The sequence below is a fragment of the Phasianus colchicus genome, chromosome 14, assembly GCF_987193195.1.
Source record: "Phasianus colchicus chromosome 14, bPhaCol1.hap1.1, whole genome shotgun sequence".
NCBI lineage: Eukaryota > Metazoa > Chordata > Aves > Galliformes > Phasianidae > Phasianus > Phasianus colchicus.
The window spans coordinates 18,867,609-18,889,958 of NC_143449.1; the positions used below are offsets into that span (position 1 = coordinate 18,867,609).

General features: G+C 48.3%; 1 protein-coding gene and 1 long non-coding RNA gene across 7 annotated transcripts in view; one reads left to right on the top strand and one right to left on the bottom strand.

The window, feature by feature from the left end:
• LOC116229514 (uncharacterized) overlaps nt 1-22,350 on the top strand; it is a 61,710-nt gene that overhangs the window by 20,293 nt on the left and 19,067 nt on the right. For 4 of the 5 annotated variants that reach the window (XR_016471174.1, XR_016471172.1, XR_016471173.1 and 1 more), the window contains one exon: nt 15,261-15,354. This is a non-coding gene — a long non-coding RNA (uncharacterized LOC116229514). Of the gene's footprint in view, nt 1-15,260; nt 15,355-20,474; nt 20,988-22,350 lie in introns of those variants that run through there. The other variant, XR_016471175.1, reaches the window with a different exon arrangement.
• Nucleotides 9,314-22,221, bottom strand: LPAR4 (lysophosphatidic acid receptor 4). Of its 2 annotated transcripts, none has more exons than XM_031594019.2 (2): nt 21,803-22,221; nt 9,314-11,689 (listed from the first exon to the last, which is right to left on the bottom strand). In XM_031594019.2, exon 2 carries the CDS (start codon nt 11,532-11,534, stop codon nt 10,488-10,490), a length of 1,047 nt encoding a protein of 348 aa, XP_031449879.2. In that variant the 5' UTR covers nt 11,535-11,689; nt 21,803-22,221; the 3' UTR covers nt 9,314-10,487. The 2 variants fall into 2 exon arrangements, with proteins under 2 accessions (XP_031449879.2, XP_031449880.2); XM_031594020.2 differs by lacking the exon at nt 21,803-22,221 and adding an exon at nt 20,982-21,119.

A 22,350-nucleotide genomic window follows, 5' to 3' on the forward strand; every position in this document is an offset into this window, starting at 1 on the left:
GTTGTCAGCACTCAGCTGCAGCAGTGCTTGTGTGTGAAGCCCTGTGCTAAGGGCAGGTGGTGGTTTGCTGCTTCGTGTGTCCGAATGCAGGTGTGCAAACTTGAGACTCGATGCCTTGTTGTTGTTGTTGTGTTGGTTTTTGTTGTTGTTTGAGTGCTCAAAGCAGCATCTGGGGGGCTTTTATTGCTTCTTAAAGGAAAAGCTGTTATCTCCATGGTTGGTTGGAAAAAACACCCTATGCAAAACAGTTTCAATTTTGATTTATAAATTGTGTGCATATGGAACAGGCATCTCAACTTGGCTTCTGAACTAGGGCTCCATTCTTCCAAGGTCTGTGATAGCTCCAGGACAGCTCAGCAGAGCTCTCCAAAGGTGATTTTTCCCTTTGGCTTTGGGACACAGGGCTGTTAAGGTTTGTGTTTGAGTCAGCTTCAGTCCTGTCTGCAGCACAGCTCGATCTGAGCAAAAGCAAGCAGTGGGGTGGCTGTGGTCATTCAGAAGCAAGGTAAAGTGTGTAGGATGCTGTGTGAAGCCAAGAAGGTGCATATCCTAAAAGGATGGGTTTCACACTGGAGGAGTTGTTTTTTTTTTTTGTAAATAGATCCATCTTAAACATGCAGTTGATTCTGCGTGTTTGGCATCCAGTTTCTTGTAGTAGCAAGAAGGTATTTAAATCATGACCTTTCCCCCTTTGCCAGCTTTCTCTGCTGTCCTGAGAGAGTTGCTATGGAAATCCAACTTTGCCAGGCTCTATGTATGGGATTAGGGCTTGACTATGAGTTGAGAAACAAAGGGAGCTGGCTTGTCTTCTCCACCCTATACCCCCCCCTGCAGAAAAGGCTTTTTATCCAAAGACACATCTTCAGCAGTGCTCTCTTATAATCAGAATTCCTCCCCTGATTTCCTGCTCGAGGCACAAAACTACAACATGAACCAATGCTCTGTTGCTATGGTGCTGGGAATAAATGGCCTTTTCTAGGATGGTCTCCAAAATGTGACTGGAGCTTGCTGGTTAACTCAGTAATTCAACCCCTGGATTATCTGCATCCCTTTGCATTTTCATTTATCCTGTGTTCCCATAGCTGAAATGTTTTCTCTGTGCAGATGAAGCTTCCTTCCTCATTTTTCATGTTCGCATGAAAATGTGAAGAGTAGCAGCAGTCAGAAACAAGCTGACTACCAGTGTATTTGTCCCTGAGAAGTGGCAACCTGGCAGTCTGTGACCACTTGAGATCTGGAGCTGTTGTGTGAAATGCTGTGGCTTCACCACTGCAGTATGGGCTGGGGAGATGGAGATGAAATTCAAACTTTCCAAAAAGAGTGGTCAGGTGCTGGAATGAGCTCCCAGGGAGATGGTGGAGTCACTGCCCCTGGAGGGACCAAGAAACATGTAGATGTGGCACTAAGAGACATGGTTTAATGGGAAATACTGGTGACAGGTCGATGGTTGGACTGGATGACCTTGGAGTTCTCTTCCAACTTTGGGGGTTCTGTGATTCTAAGGCACTGTTTTCCTTAGCACTGTGAAATAGCTGGAGCAGGAAGGCTCTTGGCATGGTGTGAGCTTGCAGCTGAACTGTGTTGCTCTGTGCAAGGTTAGCTGTGACCTTGGGCTGCACAACCTGCCTGGATCTGATAAGCACCCCATGGCTCTGGTGTGGTGTTACACAGCTGAGAGGTGCAGCTTTCATCAGCTCTGCTCAGGCTCTGGAGTTCCCTCCCAGCCCTCAGCCAAGCACGTTAGCAATTAGCTGGTTACATTCTTCCTGCAAGAGTTCTCCAACCTATCTCTGGAACTCTGTATTTGAAGCCATCCAGTGTAATGTCAATGATAGACAGACACCAGACCCTGTCTCTGGTCTTTATCCACCGCAGTCATGCATAGCTATGGCAAAATGAATATATTTATATGTGCTTAGTATGTTTTCATGAGAGGGCAGAGTGAAATATGCTCTTTTGCTTTAAACTCTGCAAGAAAAGGAAGTAAACTTGATGCCTGATCCTTGCCCAGAGCCCTCAGGTTTCTTGCTGTAGCAGCCAAGGGAGACCAAGCCAGTAAAAATATATCCTGTGCAAGGCATTGGTCTCACCCCTCTCCAGCTGCAACTGTCTGCTCAGCTTCAGCAGATGAAATTTCCCTCCTGGAGCAGTGGGACGGAGCGGTTTTTATGAGGAGCTGCTTTAAATCTGTAATTCATCCCCTCCAGGTGGGACATCCAGCAGAAGAGCAGGGGAAGGAGCAGCACTGACAGCAGTGGCTGCTGCTCACAGAGCCCTGTGATGCAGATTTCCTGTTTGAGGCACTGACGCTGCTGTAGTGCTGCTAACAGATAGAGACTGCTTTGAATGGTGGCAGAGCAAAGCAGCACAATGTGAATCGTTGTGGTTGCACAGAGACTGGGTCTTCTACTGGCATTAGCAGAGGTTGAGTTCTCCTGCTCCAGGAGGCATCCAGAGAGCACCTCCTGGGAAGGGGACCCTGATAGCTCATTTCCCAAACAAAGCCCTGGTTGGGGCTGTGACTGTCTTACCTTGGATTGTCCCTACGCACAGACAGGAAGACACAGACAGGGTCTGCTTCTGAAATCTCCCACGCATAAAAAAAAGTCATTCTGTGGAACCAAAGGGTAATTCTGGCTCTTGCTGTAAACTGCTCACACCACAAATATCCTCGCATTATCAGCAACTCATCCCATACATCTGCTGCCTAGATTCTCATAGCATTTCCTTTTTTCTCAGACGTCTGTATATTCCTTTTTGTGCTGTGATATTCAGTGTGTACTTTCCCATGGCACTCCCTGGGCTGTGTCTGTGCTGCAGCATGCTTCCCCATTGGGAACAGACATTCAGCTCTGTGAAACCCCTGCCAGCTCTATTCTGCAGCCTGGGACCCCCTGCTCACAAAGCCCTTGCTGTCCTACACCTCTCCATGCACCCTACATGTGTGTTTATCTTCACCTGATTAGGGCTCATCTGCTGCAGAGTTTCTGCAGATGTTTCTTTATTTAAACCACGCTGTATGAAGGGAAGGAAAGGAGACCCACAGAGGAAGGAGGTGTGTTTCATAGGATCACATTTATCCCGAGGTGGCTCTGATGCCAGGAAAACACTCACACCGTTCATAATTTGTCTCATTTGTCCTTCCCTCCAGCTCCCCCTCGCAAAAACACCAACAGGAATTCCTTGCTTCCTCGCTCGCTAATTAAATCTCCTTGCCTGCAATAAACCACAAAGGTCTATCAATGAGGCAGTATGCGGTCGAATGATGGTTGGAACAGCTCAGCAGGAAATTTGGTAGGAAAATACGACTTCAGCAGCTTAGCAGGTTTATTTTTAGGGCTCGTGAGCTTGTTTAACTCACAGATGCGAACTGCCGGATCGCTATTGTTGTCGGATGGCTCTGGTCCTGCAGGGCTGTGACTCACTGCAATGGCTTTGGCAACAGGCAATGATTTTCTTCCCTCCCGCAGCCCAAGATGCACGATTGCATCTTGTTTGGAAAACTCCTTTCCAGCTTGCTCTGGTTAAAAACCCCTGTTTGCAATCAAAGAAAACCAAAAACCCCATCGGGCTGCAGAACTGTTTGCAAAGCACCTGATGTGTGGAGGTCTGGTGCTTTGTGGGTGGACCTGGGCTGAGCTGTTGGCTCTCAGGGCTGCCCAGGTGTGAGCCAAGGACAGGAGGAAACAAGGGGCTGCGTTAGCTCAGTGCTGAGCCTGGGCCAGCAGCCCCTGCTGAGAGCTGGGATTTATGGGGGTTGGAGCACAGTGCTGCTCTGAGCTCAGGTGGGGCTGGCTGCCCCCCACCCCACGCTTGGCCAGTGGATGTAAATCCTGAGGAAGGCTCAGATCTGTGTGCTGCTTGGGGAGGTGCAGTCCTGATTTCAGAGCACAACCTTTCTCTGCTCCTCCAGCCCCGTTCCTCCCAAATCCTAACCTTCCTCTGTAGTGTAAGCAACTCCTAGAAATCACTGAATTAATTATGAGATACACAAGTGCATATAACTAATGACCTTGAACGTCTTACTGTGTTTGCTTCTCGCCTTTCTGCCTTCATAGTCCTTTGAAACCTCGTGTGAAATCAGATCCCAGCTGACATGCATGGAGAGCAGCTCTCAGGCCACATCCCCCAGGGATGAGCAAACTTCTGGGCATGTCTCTGTGCTCTGAAGCAGTGTGGGGTGGTCTTTGCTTTGCAGAGCAGCAGTGGAGCTGTGCAGGGATGCATCGCCCTGCAGACCATTGCTGTTAGTTGAATTGCACCTGGTACAATAAGAAGCGGATGTAGTCAGCTTGCAGCACAACACTCCTGCTTATCACAGGGTTATCTTGGTTTAAGTGTTGGTGAATCGGGAACTGAAGTGTCTCTCCTGGGGCTGTATTTGGGTAACTAGATGAGTTTTCTGTTTCGTTTGTTTTACCCTTCAGGGAATTTGCTCGTGGTGAGTTTCAGTGTAGCAGCACATCCTCCAGCCTGTCACTACAGGGTTGGATCACACCAAATCTGAGGCTCTGCTGGGTAAATCCACTTATGATTGAAAAGCCTTACATAGACTAAATGCCCAGCCCTGTGATTTTTGCATCCAGGTCTGGCTCATGGCCATGGCAGTCTCACACATTCAAGGACTCCTCCTGAACTCAGGCAATTGTAGATGCATCCTGACACTGCTTATCCAGATCCCTTTTTTCTTTGGCCTTGTAACTGTACTCGAGATGTCCTGCTGTGGCTGACAAGGATAAAGTGATAACTGTCCCTCCTAGCTGCAGGCCCACTGATAACTTTAAAGGATGCTTTTAACAACACTGCTTATTTCTTTCCCAAGGACACAGTGCTGAATAAGCAGAAGGTGCTTTGATAGTACAAGAGCTGAAGTGCAAAACCAAACAGGTTGAGATAGCAAAGTGAAATAACAGAGCACGAGTTGGGCTCTGCAGCGAGGAAGGCAGTTGTTTGCTTCTGGGGGATGCAGTATCTCAGAAGCTGTGGGTGCACAACCAGAAGAAAAAGCATCTTCCCATGGTGTGGTTTCAGGGAATTCTCCACGTGTGATGGATGCAGTCACTTTCCCAGGAGCTCTGCAGAAAACCTTCAGTTTAAGCATTATGCCAGCTGATGTGTATTTATAGAAGCTGGGAATAAACGCAAACTCACACGTACTGTTTTTCCAGATAAGACTTTCCTGCTTTGCTATACACACACATTTCTACAAGAGCAAGCAGTGCAGAACATGCATGTTGTTCATTTCTGTACAGTATTTACCTTGGGTAAATCCAGCAGGCAGAGAGCAGTCAGCATGGGGCTTTCTTAGGTACCTGCTAGTGAAATACTTGGGACAAGTATTGGGACTTGCTGCACACAGCAACCCTAAGGACACTGCCTGACTCCCTCCTTGTCCCAGTGTTTGAGAGCCTGGGAGAGGTGCAATGTAACGATTGAGGGCAGCCAGCAGTGTTGTTATTTTTAAAAGAAACAACATTTTCTGTAGAAAAACAGGAGTTGTGTGATCCTTTTCCTCGTTGTCAAATGAGAGCAAAACCACTGTGTTTAATGATGAGCTTAAGAGAAGTTGCCTGCTGTCTGTCTCTCTTTCTGCTGACCTGCAGGGTGCAGCAGCCTGCCCAGCACAAGGCTCTGCTTTGGCTCTGCATGGCAGCTTTGCTTCTATCAGTGCAAGCTCACTGCACATCACACCCCCAGCAAAAGCAACAGGGAGGGGCAGGAGCAGCCCTTACTGACACACATGGATGTTTGCAGAGCAAGCACGAAGATTCCAGCAGCAGGGATCTGTATCTGGAGGCGATCGTTTGGTTGTGAGAAGTAAATGTTCTGCACAGATCTTTCTCACTTCTGAGGCTCTGGTTTGCATGCGTTGTTGAGTCTGTCATAAGGTTAACTTTCCAAATGTGACACCTCTGCAGTGCAACACCTTGTGGAATTTGGAGCTGTGCCAGAGACCCAGTGCACCACTTGCACCCAGATGGGGCTCACAGGTGAGCCTGAGGTCAGCACTCAAAGCCAACATCAGCATTAGATGGGGAGAAATAGGGTTGGGACTTGTAATCTTGCACAGCATAGCTGCGCCCCTTAATGCCAAGCAGCATAATCTGCTTACAGCAACAAGGGCTGTTGTGTTTGCTGCCCTTAAATCACACCCCAAAGACAGTTTGCAGCCTGCCCTGTGGGCTGCAGGGAAGCCTTGGGGTCACTGTATGCTGGGGAGGGACAGCACTGTGCCAGCAGGACGGCTGCCCCTGTGCAGCTCCCCACGGCTCTCCCTGTTTGCTTGGGCTTTGCAGTCTGCAGCGCTGATGGTTTGAGCATCTCTGTGGCGTGTTGTGGAAACACTCCTCTCCAGTACCGTGCTCCTCCTGAGTGTTTTTCTCTCCAAACAGAGCTCTGTGTAAGTGCTCTTTCACAGCAGTGTTGTTTGTTGCTGTTCCGTGTTCTGAGACAGTGTTTCCAAGACGGTCATTTCCTGCCTGTTTTACAGCAAATCCTCCTGCTGAGAGACACGGAGCAGCGCTGGGGGTTGAGCAGGGACAGCAGCCTTCAAGGAGATTGCCAAAGGTGTTGTGCAGTCCCATCAGGGTGAAAGGTCCCTCGCTCCTTTACCTGCTTTTGGTCAGAGGGAAGGCGTGAGTGGTGTGTGCAGAGAGGTGAGACCCAATGTGCCCCCTGCAGCATCGTGGGTTCAGCTTCATAAAGCCCTGGGGGTGTGGAAGGACCCAGAGGCAGAACCCACACAGCAGGGCTGTGATGGACACTGAGGAGGAACAGCTTTCTTTGCTGAGGAGCGGAGATTTCTCATCCTTTTCACTTGCACAAGCAGCCAGTGCACAACCTCTGTGTGACTTGTGTGCATTCTTGCCTTTGCATTTCATAGATTTGAGCCTGAGTAATTCACACTACAAAGCTGAAAGGATTTATGCTGTCACACGAACACTGGGCACCTTTTATCTGATGCAGAGCCTGTTGTGTTACGAGGAGGTCCTACCATGGGCAGAGAGCTTCATGGTGGCTGTCATACAAAGCCCTTCTTCCTTATGCCATGACAACCACCATGAAAACTCAAACCAGCACATCATGGTGCACAGATGTACATATGCAGAGATGAGTTTGGGCAGAAATTGCTTTTCGGGGCTTCACTCCCCAGCAGAGCAGAGCAATCTGGTGAGCTTGCAGCAAACAAATCGCATGAGGAAGGTGGAGGGACAGGAAAACCGAGCTGGCAGGCAGTGGTGGAACCCTTGGCCAATGCTGTATGTTCAGCATCTGAGAGGGCTGCTGCATCCTGTCTCCCCGCTCCAACTAGATAAGGCACTAATTTCTCATTAATTTGATTTTTGCTTTGGAACTCGCACTTCTGCTGCGTGCTGCTCGCTGACAACAGCCTTTTGTTAGGCAGCAGAAAGAACACCGCGTGTTAGCCAGAAAAACTGTGAATCCACTTTTCATTTACCACCATCATTCCTTCCAGCCTGGCTTTACCAGCCTCTGAGAAGTGACTTTTTTCTCTCTGAATGCCTAATTGGTTATTTATACACAAAACACAGAGCATTTGCTCGGTATACCTGATCTAGAAAAAAATTAGTCAAGAACTGTCCTACCAGATGTGAGTGTCAGTCAACATCTGATCTCCATATAATTTATAAGGCATTAAATTACAAAATAATGAATCTTTTCAGTTAGCGTTTTGGCACATGATGACAGTGTTACGTTTTATGTGAGAATATTGACCGCAGCTCTCGCCCCATAAAACTGCAAACAGGGATTTGTAAGCATTGGCACTGGTTTCCCTTAGAAAAAGACACCCATTATGCTCGGGTTACAGTTAAGCTATGTATGCACAGCCTGGAGGTTGTCCAGTCACACACAGTTCTTCCCCCCTCTCTTTTAATGTTTCCTTAAGAAGGCGAGACAGTGGTTTCTGGGCTGGATGTTTTTTTCCCCTGGATTTTGCTGGAGGAAGGCAGCAGAGCAGAAGCTGCTCCAGGATTCCCACAAGTGATGTTTGCTGTCAGTCCCATTCTGCCCCTGTTTGGCCTGGAGTGATGGGTGAGAGCAGGTCCTGCCACAAAGCCCCCGGCCCCTGAGCAGTAGGAGAATCCCAGCTTTCTGCATCTTCCTTGCAGGCTGTGAAGGTTTGCAAGCTAACAAATAAAGGGTGCCCACCGAGAGCAAGTTAGCGTGGAACCCAGCTTCAGTCTATGTAAAAAAGAAGAAAAGGTTGTTTTTTTGCATCAGAGACAAACATTTGTTTATGTGCCATGTGTTTTACCCATCAACAGAGTGAAATGCACCTTCAGTACCATACCCTCAGCTTTTTAGTGGTTCTTTCTGCTTGTACTCTTTCTCTTCTGTCCCTATGAATAGAGCACTCCTCTCACCGAGCTCCACTTCCAACTGGTGGTAAATGGCAGGGCAGTGTGCAGGGATGTGTCCCAGCTGTCACCCTTCTCAGCCCCTTCCGTCCCCCGGCAGCACTGTGAGCTGTGCTGGACAACTGTGCTTCCATGGGAGCCTCTTGTCTCACTTGGCATTTCAGACTCAAATTATGGCAGCATCTTTTCTGAAATAGCTGCATTTCATGGCAAGTGCTGAAACAGGTTCCTCAGCCAAAGGAAATACAATTCTTAAAGGGTTTAAATGAACGCTACAGACTGCATGGGAAGGGATGGAGAGGAAGGAGCGTGGCAGCTCTCTTGGCACAAGATGTGCTGGATGACAGGGGCATGTTTGTGGGGTTAGAGAGGAACACTGATCTCTAGGAGGAGGAAGGTGAGAACAAAGCTAATGTTCAAGTCAGACATTGGGGTCTTACCCTTCTGTAAGGAGCAGTAGGTAAGTGACAGTCCTGTGAGTGCTGGAGCAGTGACCTCTAGGGTCCATCTTGGCCTTGGTGAGCAATGGGATATTTTTCATTTAAAGTCAATGCATTGCTAAATTAATATTCCTGTCAAAGCAAAACATTTTTTCTTTTAATGTGTCAGAAAACAGACTGCTGTCATAATGCTGCTGTAGCTCAGTGTCTCATCAGCTTTGACCAGAGTGAAGATAAATGGCTACGCAGAAAACACCCGTTCATTTACTGTTTTGCCTTTGTTTTTCCCTTTGTATCCTGAGAAGTAGCTTGATGCTATACTGTGGAAATGTAGGCTTTACAGATCTAAGAGGTAATACTTCATACTTAACGTTTGGGTGGTTTTCTCGTTTAGGCGTCTTATGCTTACGGATGAATTGGCCTATTTAGGTCAGGATAGCTTGAAACAACAGCTGGAGAAATGAATCATCTCGTAAAACAACAACATATACAGGTAGTTAATATTCCACATGTATTTATATAATCTATTTCTATAAAAGGAAACGCAGGATATGTAATAAATTAATTGCAAAACAAGGCAACATTGTGGTAATGAGGAAAAGAATGTGGCTAACTCATTTAACTTCTTCTGGAGTTACTTTGAGACCTTTTAGTTTAATTAGTTGAGTGTATAGCAAAAATCCAGCAGGCAGTTACCGACAAGATTTCTCTTAATTGGATGTCTTCTGTTAATTGGATGCTCTGACACCAATTGTCTGTATCCGAATGCTCTTTTGTCAGGGCAGCACTCTGGGGTTCTTCAGCCTCACATTGTCCCATTGGAGAGGCTTGGGTTGGTGAGAGCTGTGGGGTTCCAGGCCCTTTCCTTTAGCTACCTACCATAAATAGTCCCATAATCTCCTGGGACACAAAAGCCCAGGTGCAACAGAGCAGTGATGTGCTCCTAAGTGACATCTCTAGGGAGAGTTAAAAATTAAAAAAAAAAAATTAAGAGACAGTTTAGTCTTACAGAATGAAACTTACTTTGAAACTGCATCATTAATTACCTTTTAGCTTTTTTTTACATCATCAAGCAACTGATCTACCTACTTTCAAAAGAATTATGTATGCTCCAAACCTTTCCATACAGTGAACTTAACGTGGCTGTATCTAGTAAAGCTGGGATGCATATACTCTTGCAGTGAAATAAGGAAAAGCCCAAAGCTTTTATTATACCTTTTTAAGCAAACATACATATTGTGTGAAGTTACTGAGTTAACATACGATGATGCGTTTCCAGAAGGCGTGAAATACTGGCAGATATCTCTAAGAAAAATTAAACTTGATATTTCCCAACTGGTCCCATGTCAACCACTGGGGAGAAGGAATGCCAAACGTTGGCACGTTCTGCATATTCTGATTAAGGAATCTGCTCTGTTCCCTCCTTTGCTGGTACATACGTTGTCCCTCAGCCATTCTCTCTACAGAGTGCCATCAGGATTTTTATATTTTGTGTTCAGCTGTTTGGTGGGACCATCCCACCATAGGAACTTATCTACCTGTGCAGTTATTCCCCAGTGATTTTATTCATTAGCAGTGTGCGAGAACCCGTGTGCTCTCAAAGAACTGTTTCACACCTGGCGTTAATCAAAAGGTAATTTGGGATAAGGCACGTGTCAACGTGGCACTAGAAGTGTGATTCAGACGTTGGATCTCCCCCGTTTGTAATGGCCTGGTCACTCATTTCATCCTGCTGTGCTGGTAGAGCAGTCTTTGTTAGAGGGGTCTCAGTCTTGAAAAGAGAGTCCATTTTGATCTGGGTCTTTATGTTGAAAGACTTCTGGAAGGATTCTGATGTGAAGTAATAGATGAACGGGTCAAAGCAGCAGTTCATGGTTGCAATGCACAATGTGATTGGGTACATTGTCCGTGCAAACCTCTCCAAGGAGCAGTTTGCTATCGCCTGGGACCGCACGAGAGCATACAAGAAGAGAATGGAGTTATAAGGCACGAAGCACACAACAAAAATGGCCACGTGCACAATGATCATCTTCAATACTTTCTCTTTGTTTGTCCCGATCTGAGACAAGGTGGCAGGTTTCCGGAGAGTCCTGAGCACTAAGGAAGAGCACGTGAGGTTGAGTAGCAAAGGGATGATGAACCCCACCACCTCAATAAATATAGTGATCTTAGACAAATAGGTTTTCCAGATCCGTTTGGAAAAGCCTTCAAAGCAGGTGGTGCTGGTGTTGGAAACATTGGTTGTGGAGAACAAGGAGGCTGAGATTCCACCGCTGAGGACCAGAATCCAAACGCCAGCACAGACTATGGCAGAATTTCTTCTGGTCCTAATGGTACGGGATCGGAACGGGTAGACTATTGCAAGGAAACGGTCAACGCTGATGCAGGTGAGGAACAGCATGCTCCCATAGATATTGGTGAGAAACGCTGTCCCAGATATCTTGCACAGGCTATCTCCAAAAGGCCAATGCCTGTTGAAGTTATAAAAAATTTTAAAAGGCAAAGTGAACACAAACAGCAGATCTGAAACCGCCAGGTTTGTCATGAAGATGGCTGTTTCGCTCCGCATCTTCATCCGGCAGCAGAAAACAAAGAGGGAAGCGCAGTTAGTGATCAAACCGAGGATGAAGACCACGCTGTACACGGCTCCGTACAAGTTGTACTTAAAGGAATCATCTGTCAAACAGGTATGGTTGTTGCTGTGGTTTCCCATGCCAAGTCTGTGGTGTGCTTCCGAAGAGTGTCAAAGTCTATACTTCAGTGCCATCCATAAAATCAGGCTGTCATCTCTTTTCTTCCCGACGAAACGCATTCCAGGAAGGTTGCTTGAATCCTTGCTACCACATCCTCATTGTGCATCCTTTCATCCTAAAGACAAGAGAAATAAAAGCCATCAGTTTTGCCATCTATTACCACCCTGCGTGTCCTTTCCAAACGTTCAGACAGGACCAGTAATTAGTTTACAGCCAGTCTTTATAAATTGTTATGAATTCCACTGTCAGTGGAACTTAGCAAAGTTGGACACAGCAGTTACCGCACTTGGTTTTGCTTTGCTCCCCTGTCCTCCTGTTGGAAGGAGAGTGACAGCCAATTCCAATGTTCCACCTGGAAAGGCTTTCCCTTAAAATCTGAGATGGATTTGGCCCACTGTGTTTGGGAAGACGCCATGGGCTGCAATATTCAGGCTGCTCTTTGATTCTACACCCAGGCAACTGCTCACCTAAGCATGTGACAAGAGCAAAAGGAGCTGGAAATGTTAGTGCTTACTCTGAGCTGTGCAGGAATGAAGCTTCTATGGTTTTGCAACTCCTTTAAATGAAAAAAATATTGAGAACTTGTACTGACAAAGTGCTCCTTTGCCTTTTTTCTACCTGAAAGTAGGAGCCTTTTGTGCAGTTTTTTTGAAGCGCAGAACTGAAATGTTGTCCTTAGAAAAATTTTGCATAGAACACTTTCCAAAGTGATGCCTTTTCCTTGGGAAAATGATGGGGTTTCCATTCTGCAATTTTTCTGCAAAAATGACACGATTTACTAAAGGGATTTTGTTTTAAAGCACAAAATGCTTTGCAAAAAGGACTCCTCTCTAAGCTGTGCTGACAACTTCATTTTATTTCTCTTCCTTGTCACCTTTCTGAACCTGAAATTTGGGAAATCTCATGAGCTGCACTCTTGTAGGACCGTATCCCAATTTAGTCAGCTCTGGGGAAGAGTGGAGTTGAAGTAAGCGTGTTATTTGTTGGAAACAAGAGCTTCCTGAACCACCTTGATGTTATCCTCCTGTGACTATGCCAAGTGTTTGAGGCCTGTGAGCAGAAGCAATGGAGAAATCTCATTAACCAGCATGAGAAGGGCTGTGGGCTGGGCTGGGGGCACGCCTTGGTGATGTGAAGCTGGGCAACCAGGGTGGGGACCTTTGACTTGTTAAACACAGCAAACTGAATCCAAAACAGTTTGTCAGCCTTTTGTAATTTGTAATCTAGGAAACCTCTTAGTAACTGCAGCTATTGAGTAACTTGGAGATGAAACCATTGTGAACTGTAGGACCTGTTCCAGAAAGTGATTGATAACGTGGTTACAACAGCAAACACATAACTGAGCAGGCTGGTGTTAAAGGTTGGAATGGCAACGTGCAAACAAACAAACGAAGGGAGAAAGCATGGAATTGAGACCATCGAAGATGCAAACAGATCAAAATCAAATGTTTTCCATATGTTTTTCCTACCAGACTCACACTAACAATAGTTCCTGCGTGCTGTCAGTGAGCCAGCTGCTGAACTGCCAGCTGTGGAGGGATGCAGCACGGACTGGCTGTGCTCACAGCCTGGCAGCACGGGGCTCACTGTGTGCTGTGAGCAGCATCCTGCCCACAGACAAGTGGGGTGTGAAGCCAGGAAGGCTTTGAGCGACTTCAATCTTTTTGGTGTCCCAGAAAATGACTTAGGACTATTTCAGGGGAGGTTTCTTGCCTGCTGCCCCGTGCTGCTGTCCTGCTGGGTTTGCTGTGCGAACCTTGAGCTCCCTGAACTCAGTTGTTTCCATAGATGGCATTATTGGTACACGCTTCTAACTCAGCAAATCTTCCCTCCTTTTGTGTGCGTTCTGTGTTACCATCTGCAGCGATAACAATATCCTGCCTTAGCAGACACTCAAATCAGGGGTAGATGTGCCTTCACCTGATGGCAGCTGATTGTGTGACAATGAGAAATGAGATGAAACGAGCTAAAAGCCCACCGTGAAGCTTTCCTTCATGCACGAGTGGGGACTGACAGCAGGAGCGGGCTGTGCAGGGGAGCAGCGTGATGTGAGGCCCTATGGGCTTCTGCACTCATCTCAGCGTTTTTCTTCCTAACTGATGGCTAAATGAACATCATTGTGAAACGACTTAAGAAAACAAACACTTAAAATTGCTATGAAAAGGGCAGTAACGTTTCAAAGGTGCGCTTTTTTTTTTCAATGCATGGTAATCTAAACAAGCAGAGTCTCACCTAGCAGTTGAAATGCCCCTTGGCAAGAGCTTAGCTGTATTCAAGAGCAAACATTAGCTCCGACAGGAATACTTGTGCCTCTTAGCTCCAACCTCAGCTTAACGCGTTAAATAACTCGTCCAGCAATGAAAGAGGCAGTGTGTTATCTCCATCAGGAGCAAGTTTGGCTTATACTGAAGTGTAACCTCCACAGCACCTTTTCTCCTGCTGTGTGCAGAACCCAGATGTGTTGGGCTCCAGGTCTGGGTGAGGTTTGAGGCTTGCTGGGTGCCTCCACAGGGCTGTGCTGGGGTTGGGTGGAAGCCCTGCTTTGCATTCTGTGCACACACTGCGGGATTTTGGCTGCTCCTCAAAGCACAGCTGGGTGCAGCAGGTTTAAAAGACAGCTTTGAAATCCTTACCTTCACTGCTGGCTATGTGGTCCCTGCCAGCAGCCTGACCCAGATGCTTAAAGCACGGGAGAAAAGGAGCTCCATCAGCTGGTTATTTTTCCTTGCTCTGCAACAGACGATCACAGGGACAAATACAGCTTTTCTGCTGTATGGGAACTGCTTGCCAGCAATTGTCCAGCCAGGTTATGGTCTTGGAAATGTAAGCGTGTGTTGTTTACCCACCTAACCCTGCGGGGTTTAAACAAGCTGACAAGCTGCTTTCAGACTGAGCCACGTGCTTTAAATTCTGCAGCATCAGTCCACAGGTTTGGTTTTCTGGATGTAAGACGCTCTGCTTCCTTTTCACCAAGGATTAAAGCAACAGGATGCTCTTCATGTGCAGCACGTTCACTGCTGCTGCTTTGCTGGGAGAACTGGTGGTGTTCAATGCTGAGTGGGGTATGAAGGCTCTTCCAGTGTGTCGTTCAATCAGCTCAAAGCTTTAATTGCTGTGCCTAAAATGGGCTCTGTGGGTGAGGGACAGGTTGTGTCGAACTGTCAGGAGTGGCACCATCACGGAATGCACGGCCTGGCTCACGTGGGGACGTTATCAATATTTCCTCTTGTAGAGGGGATGATACAGCAAACCCACAGCAGCTGTCCCTCACGTAGCCCCCTTATTCTCATACAAAGTGGGGCTCAGGGTTTGCTCACATCTGCCTTCTGCTGCAGAGTCCCTGTCTTTTGCATGCTAAAAACAAAGGAGACCTTCTGTGCCTTCCTTCCCTTGGCACACAGCTATCCCATCCTGTTTGGGGTTCTTCTGTTTCCTCCTCCTTGCACCCCAAGAAGTCTTCAAGGCATCAGCAGGATTCTGAGCAACCATTGCTTTTGTTCTTTTGGGTTTGTTTGTTGTTTTGTACAGAAAATAACTCCAGGTAAACAAGCACTAAGGCCGTTCCTTCTCCTTTCACGCTCATCTCATTTCCGTGCTGCTGTCAAATGGAGGTCAGCAGAATGGCAGTGTGAAATTTGGGACTGACTTTTCTCATCTCCATGTTTTCTCCTCTGTGTTTTTAATAGGAGATATCAGAGGTAACACTGATTTATGGAGGATGCTGGGCACCCCGTGTGCACTTGTATCCATAGCTGAGCACTGCAGAGCCGTTTCATCACCGTAAGTGGAAACGTTTCAAACCTGAAGCATCTTTTTGTTTTGTCCAGAAATCCCTCAAGATCATGGCAGCACTTGTTGTGTTTCGATACCATCTCAGCCCCTCACCTTGGAAACAGATGTTTCCCTTGGGCACAGCACACGCTTTATGTGGTTCCCTTGACAAGAACCACATTCACCAGAGAATTTACATCCCCATTATCCGGGTGGCACAATAACTGCATGGGATGGTTTGGATAATTCTGTGTAATCACTGAGGTTGGTGACCTCCAACACCATCCAGTCCTAATGTCCACCCAGCCACAAGGCCATAGGACTTATTCCAGTCCAGTTACAGGTACTGTAGGGGGGTGAGATACACCACAACTGCTCTAAGTGTGAAATACATGGATAGAAACAGCCATTTTCTAGCTGCAGAAGCCATCATTTGTGATAATTCTATAGCAACACTACTGGGCAATCATGCCACCAAAATGGTTAGCTCTGAAGGCATACAAATATTAATCTGAAAACTACAACAAGTGAATTCAAAGCAAGTAAAGCAGCAATGAAATGCAGCAGTGCAGCCTTGCACTGAGCTCAAACTGCTCTGCTGCCCGCAATATCTGTAACCACAGCAGGATCCTGGCTTCCCAATGCTGCCTCCTTTCAGCAGAAGCTTTGCTGGTTTAGTTTTGCACGTGAGGAGAACTTTGTGGGGAATCTATCTGCTGTCTTTGTGAGGCTCCATCCCCCTGTTCCCCCTGGTGTGGGCTCACGGCATGCTGTGATGTGACAGGTGCCATTGGCAGACCCCACTGCAGCACCATCTGCTTTGTGATGGGGCACCACGTTCAGGGCTGGTTTCTGAGCTGAGCAGCCTGCAGGGCTGCTTTGAACTCTCCATCCTCCCCAGCACCTCCGGCAGTCTGATGTACCCCATGCTGAGGTGGGAGCAGGAGGAAGGTTGGGTTTGGCAGTGGGAGGCAGCAGCTGCCTGTAAGCACTGCTCTGCTGCCCGCATGAAGTGAGGAAGGCAGAAGTGCTTTCATTTCTTTCCTTGACTAATCTGAAGGGATGTATCTGGAATAGACAGAAGTGTGAACTATGGCAGCACTTCTGTAGTTTCCAAGGGCCATTCTTCCCTGGGTTAATCTATCAGAGCAAATGCCTCAGTTGTGCTGGGTGAAAAGAGGATGATGTTGATGATTAGCACAGAAGGTGGGCAGCAAGGCTCTTATTCATGGCTCTGACACTCACAGTGCCAGGGTCTTCAATGGCAGCGTTACCCCCATTTTCCCAGCACTTGCTGTTGGCTCAGTGACACCTCCCACACTGGGACCCTTTCAGTCCACTGGCTTTCTCCATCCACTTTCCCACTCCTTCAGCAGAAGGCAGGCAGTGCCAGCATGGTGTTTCCCACTTCTGTGGCTCCCTCCTAGCCCCAGCAGGCAGCCCCAGCCCTCCCCATTCCCCAGGAGGACCCCAGTTTTACTCCTCCCAAAGATGGAGCTGGGAGGTGGAAACTGGATCCTATTGGACCTCATCCCCACGGCACTCTCCTTTTCCCCCCTTTTTTCTCTTCTTTTAATTGCCCAGCACCGCCGTTGTCTCCTCACTGTCCTTTGAGACCTACAAAGCATTTCCTGCTCGTGGTCACTTCTCTGTGCTGTATCTGTTTTGTGTTGAGCTAATTAAAATGTTTCCTTCTGCAGAGCATGGTGAACTGCCTTACCCCGTATCCAGACGCTGATCCTCGGGGCATGACTCTCTTTTTGTTTTCACTGAGAATGTCTGTCTTCATTTACATCACCCGTTTAACCCTTGCAGTGCTGTGGCCTCCCGAGGGCCTGGCCCACAGCCCAGAAATGGTGGGATTCACCCCACGCTTCTCAGCAAAATCTGCCTTATTTTACTCTTATAAGAGGAACAGTTTTGCTCGCAAGGAAACCTCAGTCTGATGATGGAGGGCTGTAGGAATGCTGCTCTTTGGACTCCTGATCTCCCCTTAGCAAGAGGCTCACGCTTTAATAGAATTGCTAGGTGCAATGGAGAGCGTGGTAAAGAGACTTAGATATGAGGAAAATCTTGATGAGATGCTGCATTGCCCTCTGGGCCAATGCATGGAGATTCACAGGTTGTTTTCACTCAGGAGCAGAAGGTGGTGCTGGAGGTGGCTGTGCCTTTGATGCAGCCCTGTTTATTTACAAAGCGTGGTTAAGGAAAAAAAAGAAGAGTCCTGTTTCCCTGAACCACACGGGAATCCAACAACAGGACTCAGTTTATTTGCCTACACTTCCAGAATGCCTTCCAGTCAGCACCCAGCCCCACAGCTTCCTTTCTTTGCCTCTGGACACCACTTGCAGTGCTCCCAGCTGCCCTCCCTGGCCCTGCAGCATGAAGCCCTCCTTTCACCCCATGCCATGCCCACTGTCTTGCTCTGCACTGCTTCCTCTGCAGTCCCTTTGCTCATAGCCCTGTTGAACTTTCACCTCTGTTTATCCAAAAACCATGGGCTCTTTTTTTTTTTCCTTTGCATGCATTAGCATCAACGTGGCTCATCCAGCTGCCAGCACCGCAGCACAGATGCCTGTTTCAGCTTTTGCAAGCTCAACCTCAGTGCAAGAGCAGCTGGTTTCCTTGTAGGTCTGCATCCATGGGAATTAGCAGGGCAGGAGGCAACCTGTGCATTGCTCTAGTGTGAGGATTTGTGCCCCGCATTCATGTACTGGATGGGGTACACAAAGCAGGGCTTTTTTCTCTCTAATTGCATTATTTGGGGTGTGAAGGATGGTTTGAGGCTCCGTTCTGACAGGGGTGGGTGTGGGCGGCTGCAGCCTCATCTGCTCCATCAATCTGACTGCCCTTCTCAGCAGCTACATCCCCACAGCACCCCTTGGTGTGCAGTGTGAGGCAGCACTGCGTGCAGCCGTGCCACAGTGCAGAGTGATGGAGCAACACGCTGCACCAGTGTGTGAAAGTAAACGTGATACCTAAATGATGATAGCTAAAAAGAAAGAAATAGGTGCATAAGATGATGTGGAAGCGTGAGATGCACAGAGAAAGCAATCTGCTGCATTGCTATGTTGTTGCTCAAGGCTTAGGGACCAGTCAGTGCCCCTCAATTTCACTTGCTAAGATCAAGAGACTGATTTTCTACAGAACCAAGCCAAACTGCTACAAATGATTCCGAAACTTTCCTTGCTGCTAGGGTCAACTCAGGCTAATTTGGCTCTGAGGCTGCGTGCATCTTTACCACCTCTTGTGGGACTGAGCTCAGAAGATGGTGCATTAGAGGAAACCTTGCAGAGCCACTGTCTGTTCTTGGGAATACAGAGATCCTCTTTTCAAGGAGAGAATTTGCCTTTTGTACAAGGCAGCAGGCTTCCCTTCCCTGAGACTAAATCAGGTCCTTATTTATGGAGGAGGTGCAATGTGGGAAGGAGCAGAGTCTGTGCATGCATTTGACCTGGAGAGACCTCCTGAGGGCTGGGTGTGAGCTCCAGGAGCTGTTCTCACCCCCCCCAGCCCCATGGATGGGGTGGCTCACTGGTGTCTTGCTTGTGACCCTGGGCCATGAGACTGAGAGCAGTTATCCATATACAAGTGGCCAGCAGCACTCAGACAGCAGTGAATGCAGGTCCAAAGATATGGCTTGAGCCAAGGTTAGTTGCAGCCTGCACAGATGCATTAGAAATACCAGCATACAGTGAATATGATCATTGAGAACCTAGTCCATTGACTCAGGAAATCTTACACCTTTCCTACCCAAAGCCATGGGGTTGGACTCCATGGTCTTTATGAGTCCCTTCCAACTCGAGATGGTCTATGATTGTACCCTCCTTTGCTGCTCCCTTTTCCTGGGAGCTGGATGAAGCTTTGGCTGAAACTGCCTTAATTCCTGATCTCATGTGAGGCCACAGACAGGAGGAGGATAACCATCTTACAGCAGGGAGTGCACCCTCCCCTGCTGCAGGGCCTTGCTGTATTAATGGAAAGCACAGTGCTTTCCATTTTCTGTCTCACTGCAACACTTTGCAATGCAAGTGAGTGGATAACAGCATTCAGGCATTGGTTCTGTTTGTGTCCCAGCACAGCTCATAGAATCATACAATTCTTAAGGTTGGATAAGACCTCTAATATCATCTACTCCAACTGTCCCCTTATCACCAATACTGCTCACTAAACTACGTCCCTAAGTGCTACACCTTCCCTTTCCTCAAATGCTTCTAGGGCCTCCACCATTCCCTGGGCAGCCTGTACCAGTGCAACACCACTCTTTCTGAGAAGCACTTCTTCCTAACATCCAACCTGCTGCTCCCCATTGCAACTTGAGGCCTTTCCCTTTCGTCCTATAGCTGTTACCTGGGAGCAGAGGCTGATCCCACCTCGACACAACCTCCTTTCGGGGAGCTGGAGAGAGCAATTCTACAACTTAAAGAAAGCTGGAGAGAGCAACTTCCTCTCTCCAGAATCTAATGGCTGATTTCTATCAGCTGCCCTAACCCCAGCCAGGCAGGAGTCTCATTTTCAGTCTCAAAGGATTAAAATGAAATGCAGCTCAGCTTCCCCCACCCTTCCTCCCTGCCATGTTTTCAGGAGTGTCTTTCGAATTGAATAGGCTTTGAACCCCCTGAAATAGCAAGGTTAGCTTCCTGCCTGTTTTATTTTGGCTTTCAGTAAGGGAAAGAAGATGAAAAAGTGCTATGGGGGGGAATATCCTTATCACCAACATGTGAACTTTGCACTTCCCATCGCGTGGGTTTTACCATCCTGCTCAGACAGGAGAGCAGTGCTGCAGCACACAATTGTCCCCTCTTAAAGACAGATTAAGGGCTCTCATTTAAAACAAGCAACAAAACAATCCTTGCAAACTCTTCTTTGTACTGTAAATCCTATTGACTCTAAACGGCTGTATCTTTAGATTGTTATAAGTCTGCTGTTGAGCATTCACTTTGCTCCTGGCAGAGGTATTTTTATCTGCTCAGAGCTGTACTCGATTTCTTTTTCCTGTGGAATTTTGCCACTGAGTTTAAAAGGAGTCAATTTGAGCCATAAATGGAAGCCAAAGTGAGAAATAAAATGCTGCACTTTTGCAGGATAAGAAATGCAACTCATTTCCTACTTTTTAATATAACCTATAGGAACCAGATCTCACAGCACGTGTATCACTGCAAGCTGAAAGCCACGTTTATACACAGCCCTTTCTTCAGCTCATATTCAAGTGTTCTTACAACCCTGACTTCAAGCATTGAAACAAAACCCTCGGAACGGCAGATTCACAAATCTGCACCAAACGCCGGGGGATGGAAAAACCCTCAACGTGTCAACTGCAGTGACACGACGGCAATTACGTTGTGATTGAGGACAGCTTCCCCAGCAGCAGTTGGGACACGGAGCTGCTCCACTCCTTCCCAACAAGTCAGAAACGGACACAAACATTCATTTCTTCCACTCAAATCACAGCACGGCTCTCGGAGGAAGATCCGTCCGACAAAACTCGGCTATTCCGCATTGAAACGCACCGCTCAGCGCCGCCCGCGAGCTTCGTGCCCGGCTTTGTCTGAGCTGGCAGAGTTCAGAAAAGGCCCCAATCGTTTCTCGGTGCTGACACGCGATGGGGATGGGAAGGCTCTGTGCTGAGCACTTACCGGGTTCGGACCCGTTCCTCGCTGCCGTTCCCCATGGATCCTTTCCGTGCGCTGCAGCCAGCGCCCTGCTATTCCCACGCGGGAGGGCTGCGCGCTCTCGCCGCTAAAACTTCGCTGTTCATCATTAAAATCCGAAGCGCCCGGCAGCTCTCAGCCTCCCTTTGTTCGGAGAGGAAACAGAACTGCTGGAGGCTGCGGCCATCGCGTCTCGGGAAGAACGGACCCGACGTCTGCGCGGGGATCTGCGGGCAGCGGGAGCTCTCGGGGGTCTCTATAGGAAAAGCTTTCCATTGGGCAGGGCCACGGTATGGCAGGCACAGCCCGCCCCGCCCCGCGCCCCTCTCGGGCTGCCCCTCGCTGAGCATCGCCCGGAGGGGGGGCCGGCACAGCCCGCAGGGCCCCGCGCCGGGGGGGGGGGGGGGGGGGGTCGCGCCTCGGAGAGCGGCTTTACCTCCTCGGTGCTTCCGATGAGGAGGGGGTGGGAGTGGGGAAAGCAGCGGGAAGCTGCAAGGCAGCCTCAGCCGGAAAGGAAAAATCTTTCTAAAGGGATTTAGGAAGACTTGTTGTTGGTTTGCTGCTCGCTTTTTGTCGGGGAAAACTTCTCAAAAAGGTTGCCCGGAGCCCCCCTGGGATGTGGTTCCCCAGCAGATTGCTCTCAGAGCCCCACGTTCTGGCTGGAAAACCCGTCGGCTCTCAAAAACACGAGGACGCAGCTACAAGCGCTGCTTTCTGCAGGGAAAGCACCGCTTTCTTGTCGTTCAGCTCTCCCCAGAGCTGCCTTTCAGCAGAACCACCGCCTAAGGCTGTGCTTTATCTCTTACCTTCAGTATCAGCCCTCCAGCCAGGACCGGGGATCTCCAGGCGGCAGCAGCAGCGCAGCAGATGGCTGATTTGTCTCGGCCTGTTTGTGCTGCAGAGCAGCCAGTGCCCTTTTATTTCTCTTTCAGCCCTCTCCAGTTCCATAGGGTTGAAATCCTGAGGGCGAGTTTAAAGCCCAGCCTCCCATCTAGCGCGTCCCGCTCGCATTGTGTTTGTCTGTCCTTTTCCTCCGCTCTTCTTGGCCGTTCCCACAGGCAGCCAAGGCCAGTAAACAGCTCATTGTGAGGCTGGAACTAATGTTATTCCTCGGGCTGGTGGCTGATGCAGTGGGCTCTGTCTCGCTTCTGCAGCACGCCCAGCTGCCACAGGCTTTTATCCAGGCGACTCAAATAACTTCCTGAATATCTCATGTAACAGCCTCCCTGCAGCCTGCAAACCTCATCCTCCGAGGGGTCACGGTGCTGCAGAGACCGTAAAAGGCGAGCGTGGATTTCAGCTGAAAACGCTGAAGGTGCAGATGTTTCCTACCCCTCGTGGTCAAAGGGGCATT

Coding starts and splice junctions, on each gene's coding strand:
- LPAR4 (XM_031594019.2), bottom strand. CDS start 11,534: ATGGGAAACCACAGCAACAACCATACCTGTTTGACAGATGATTCCTTT.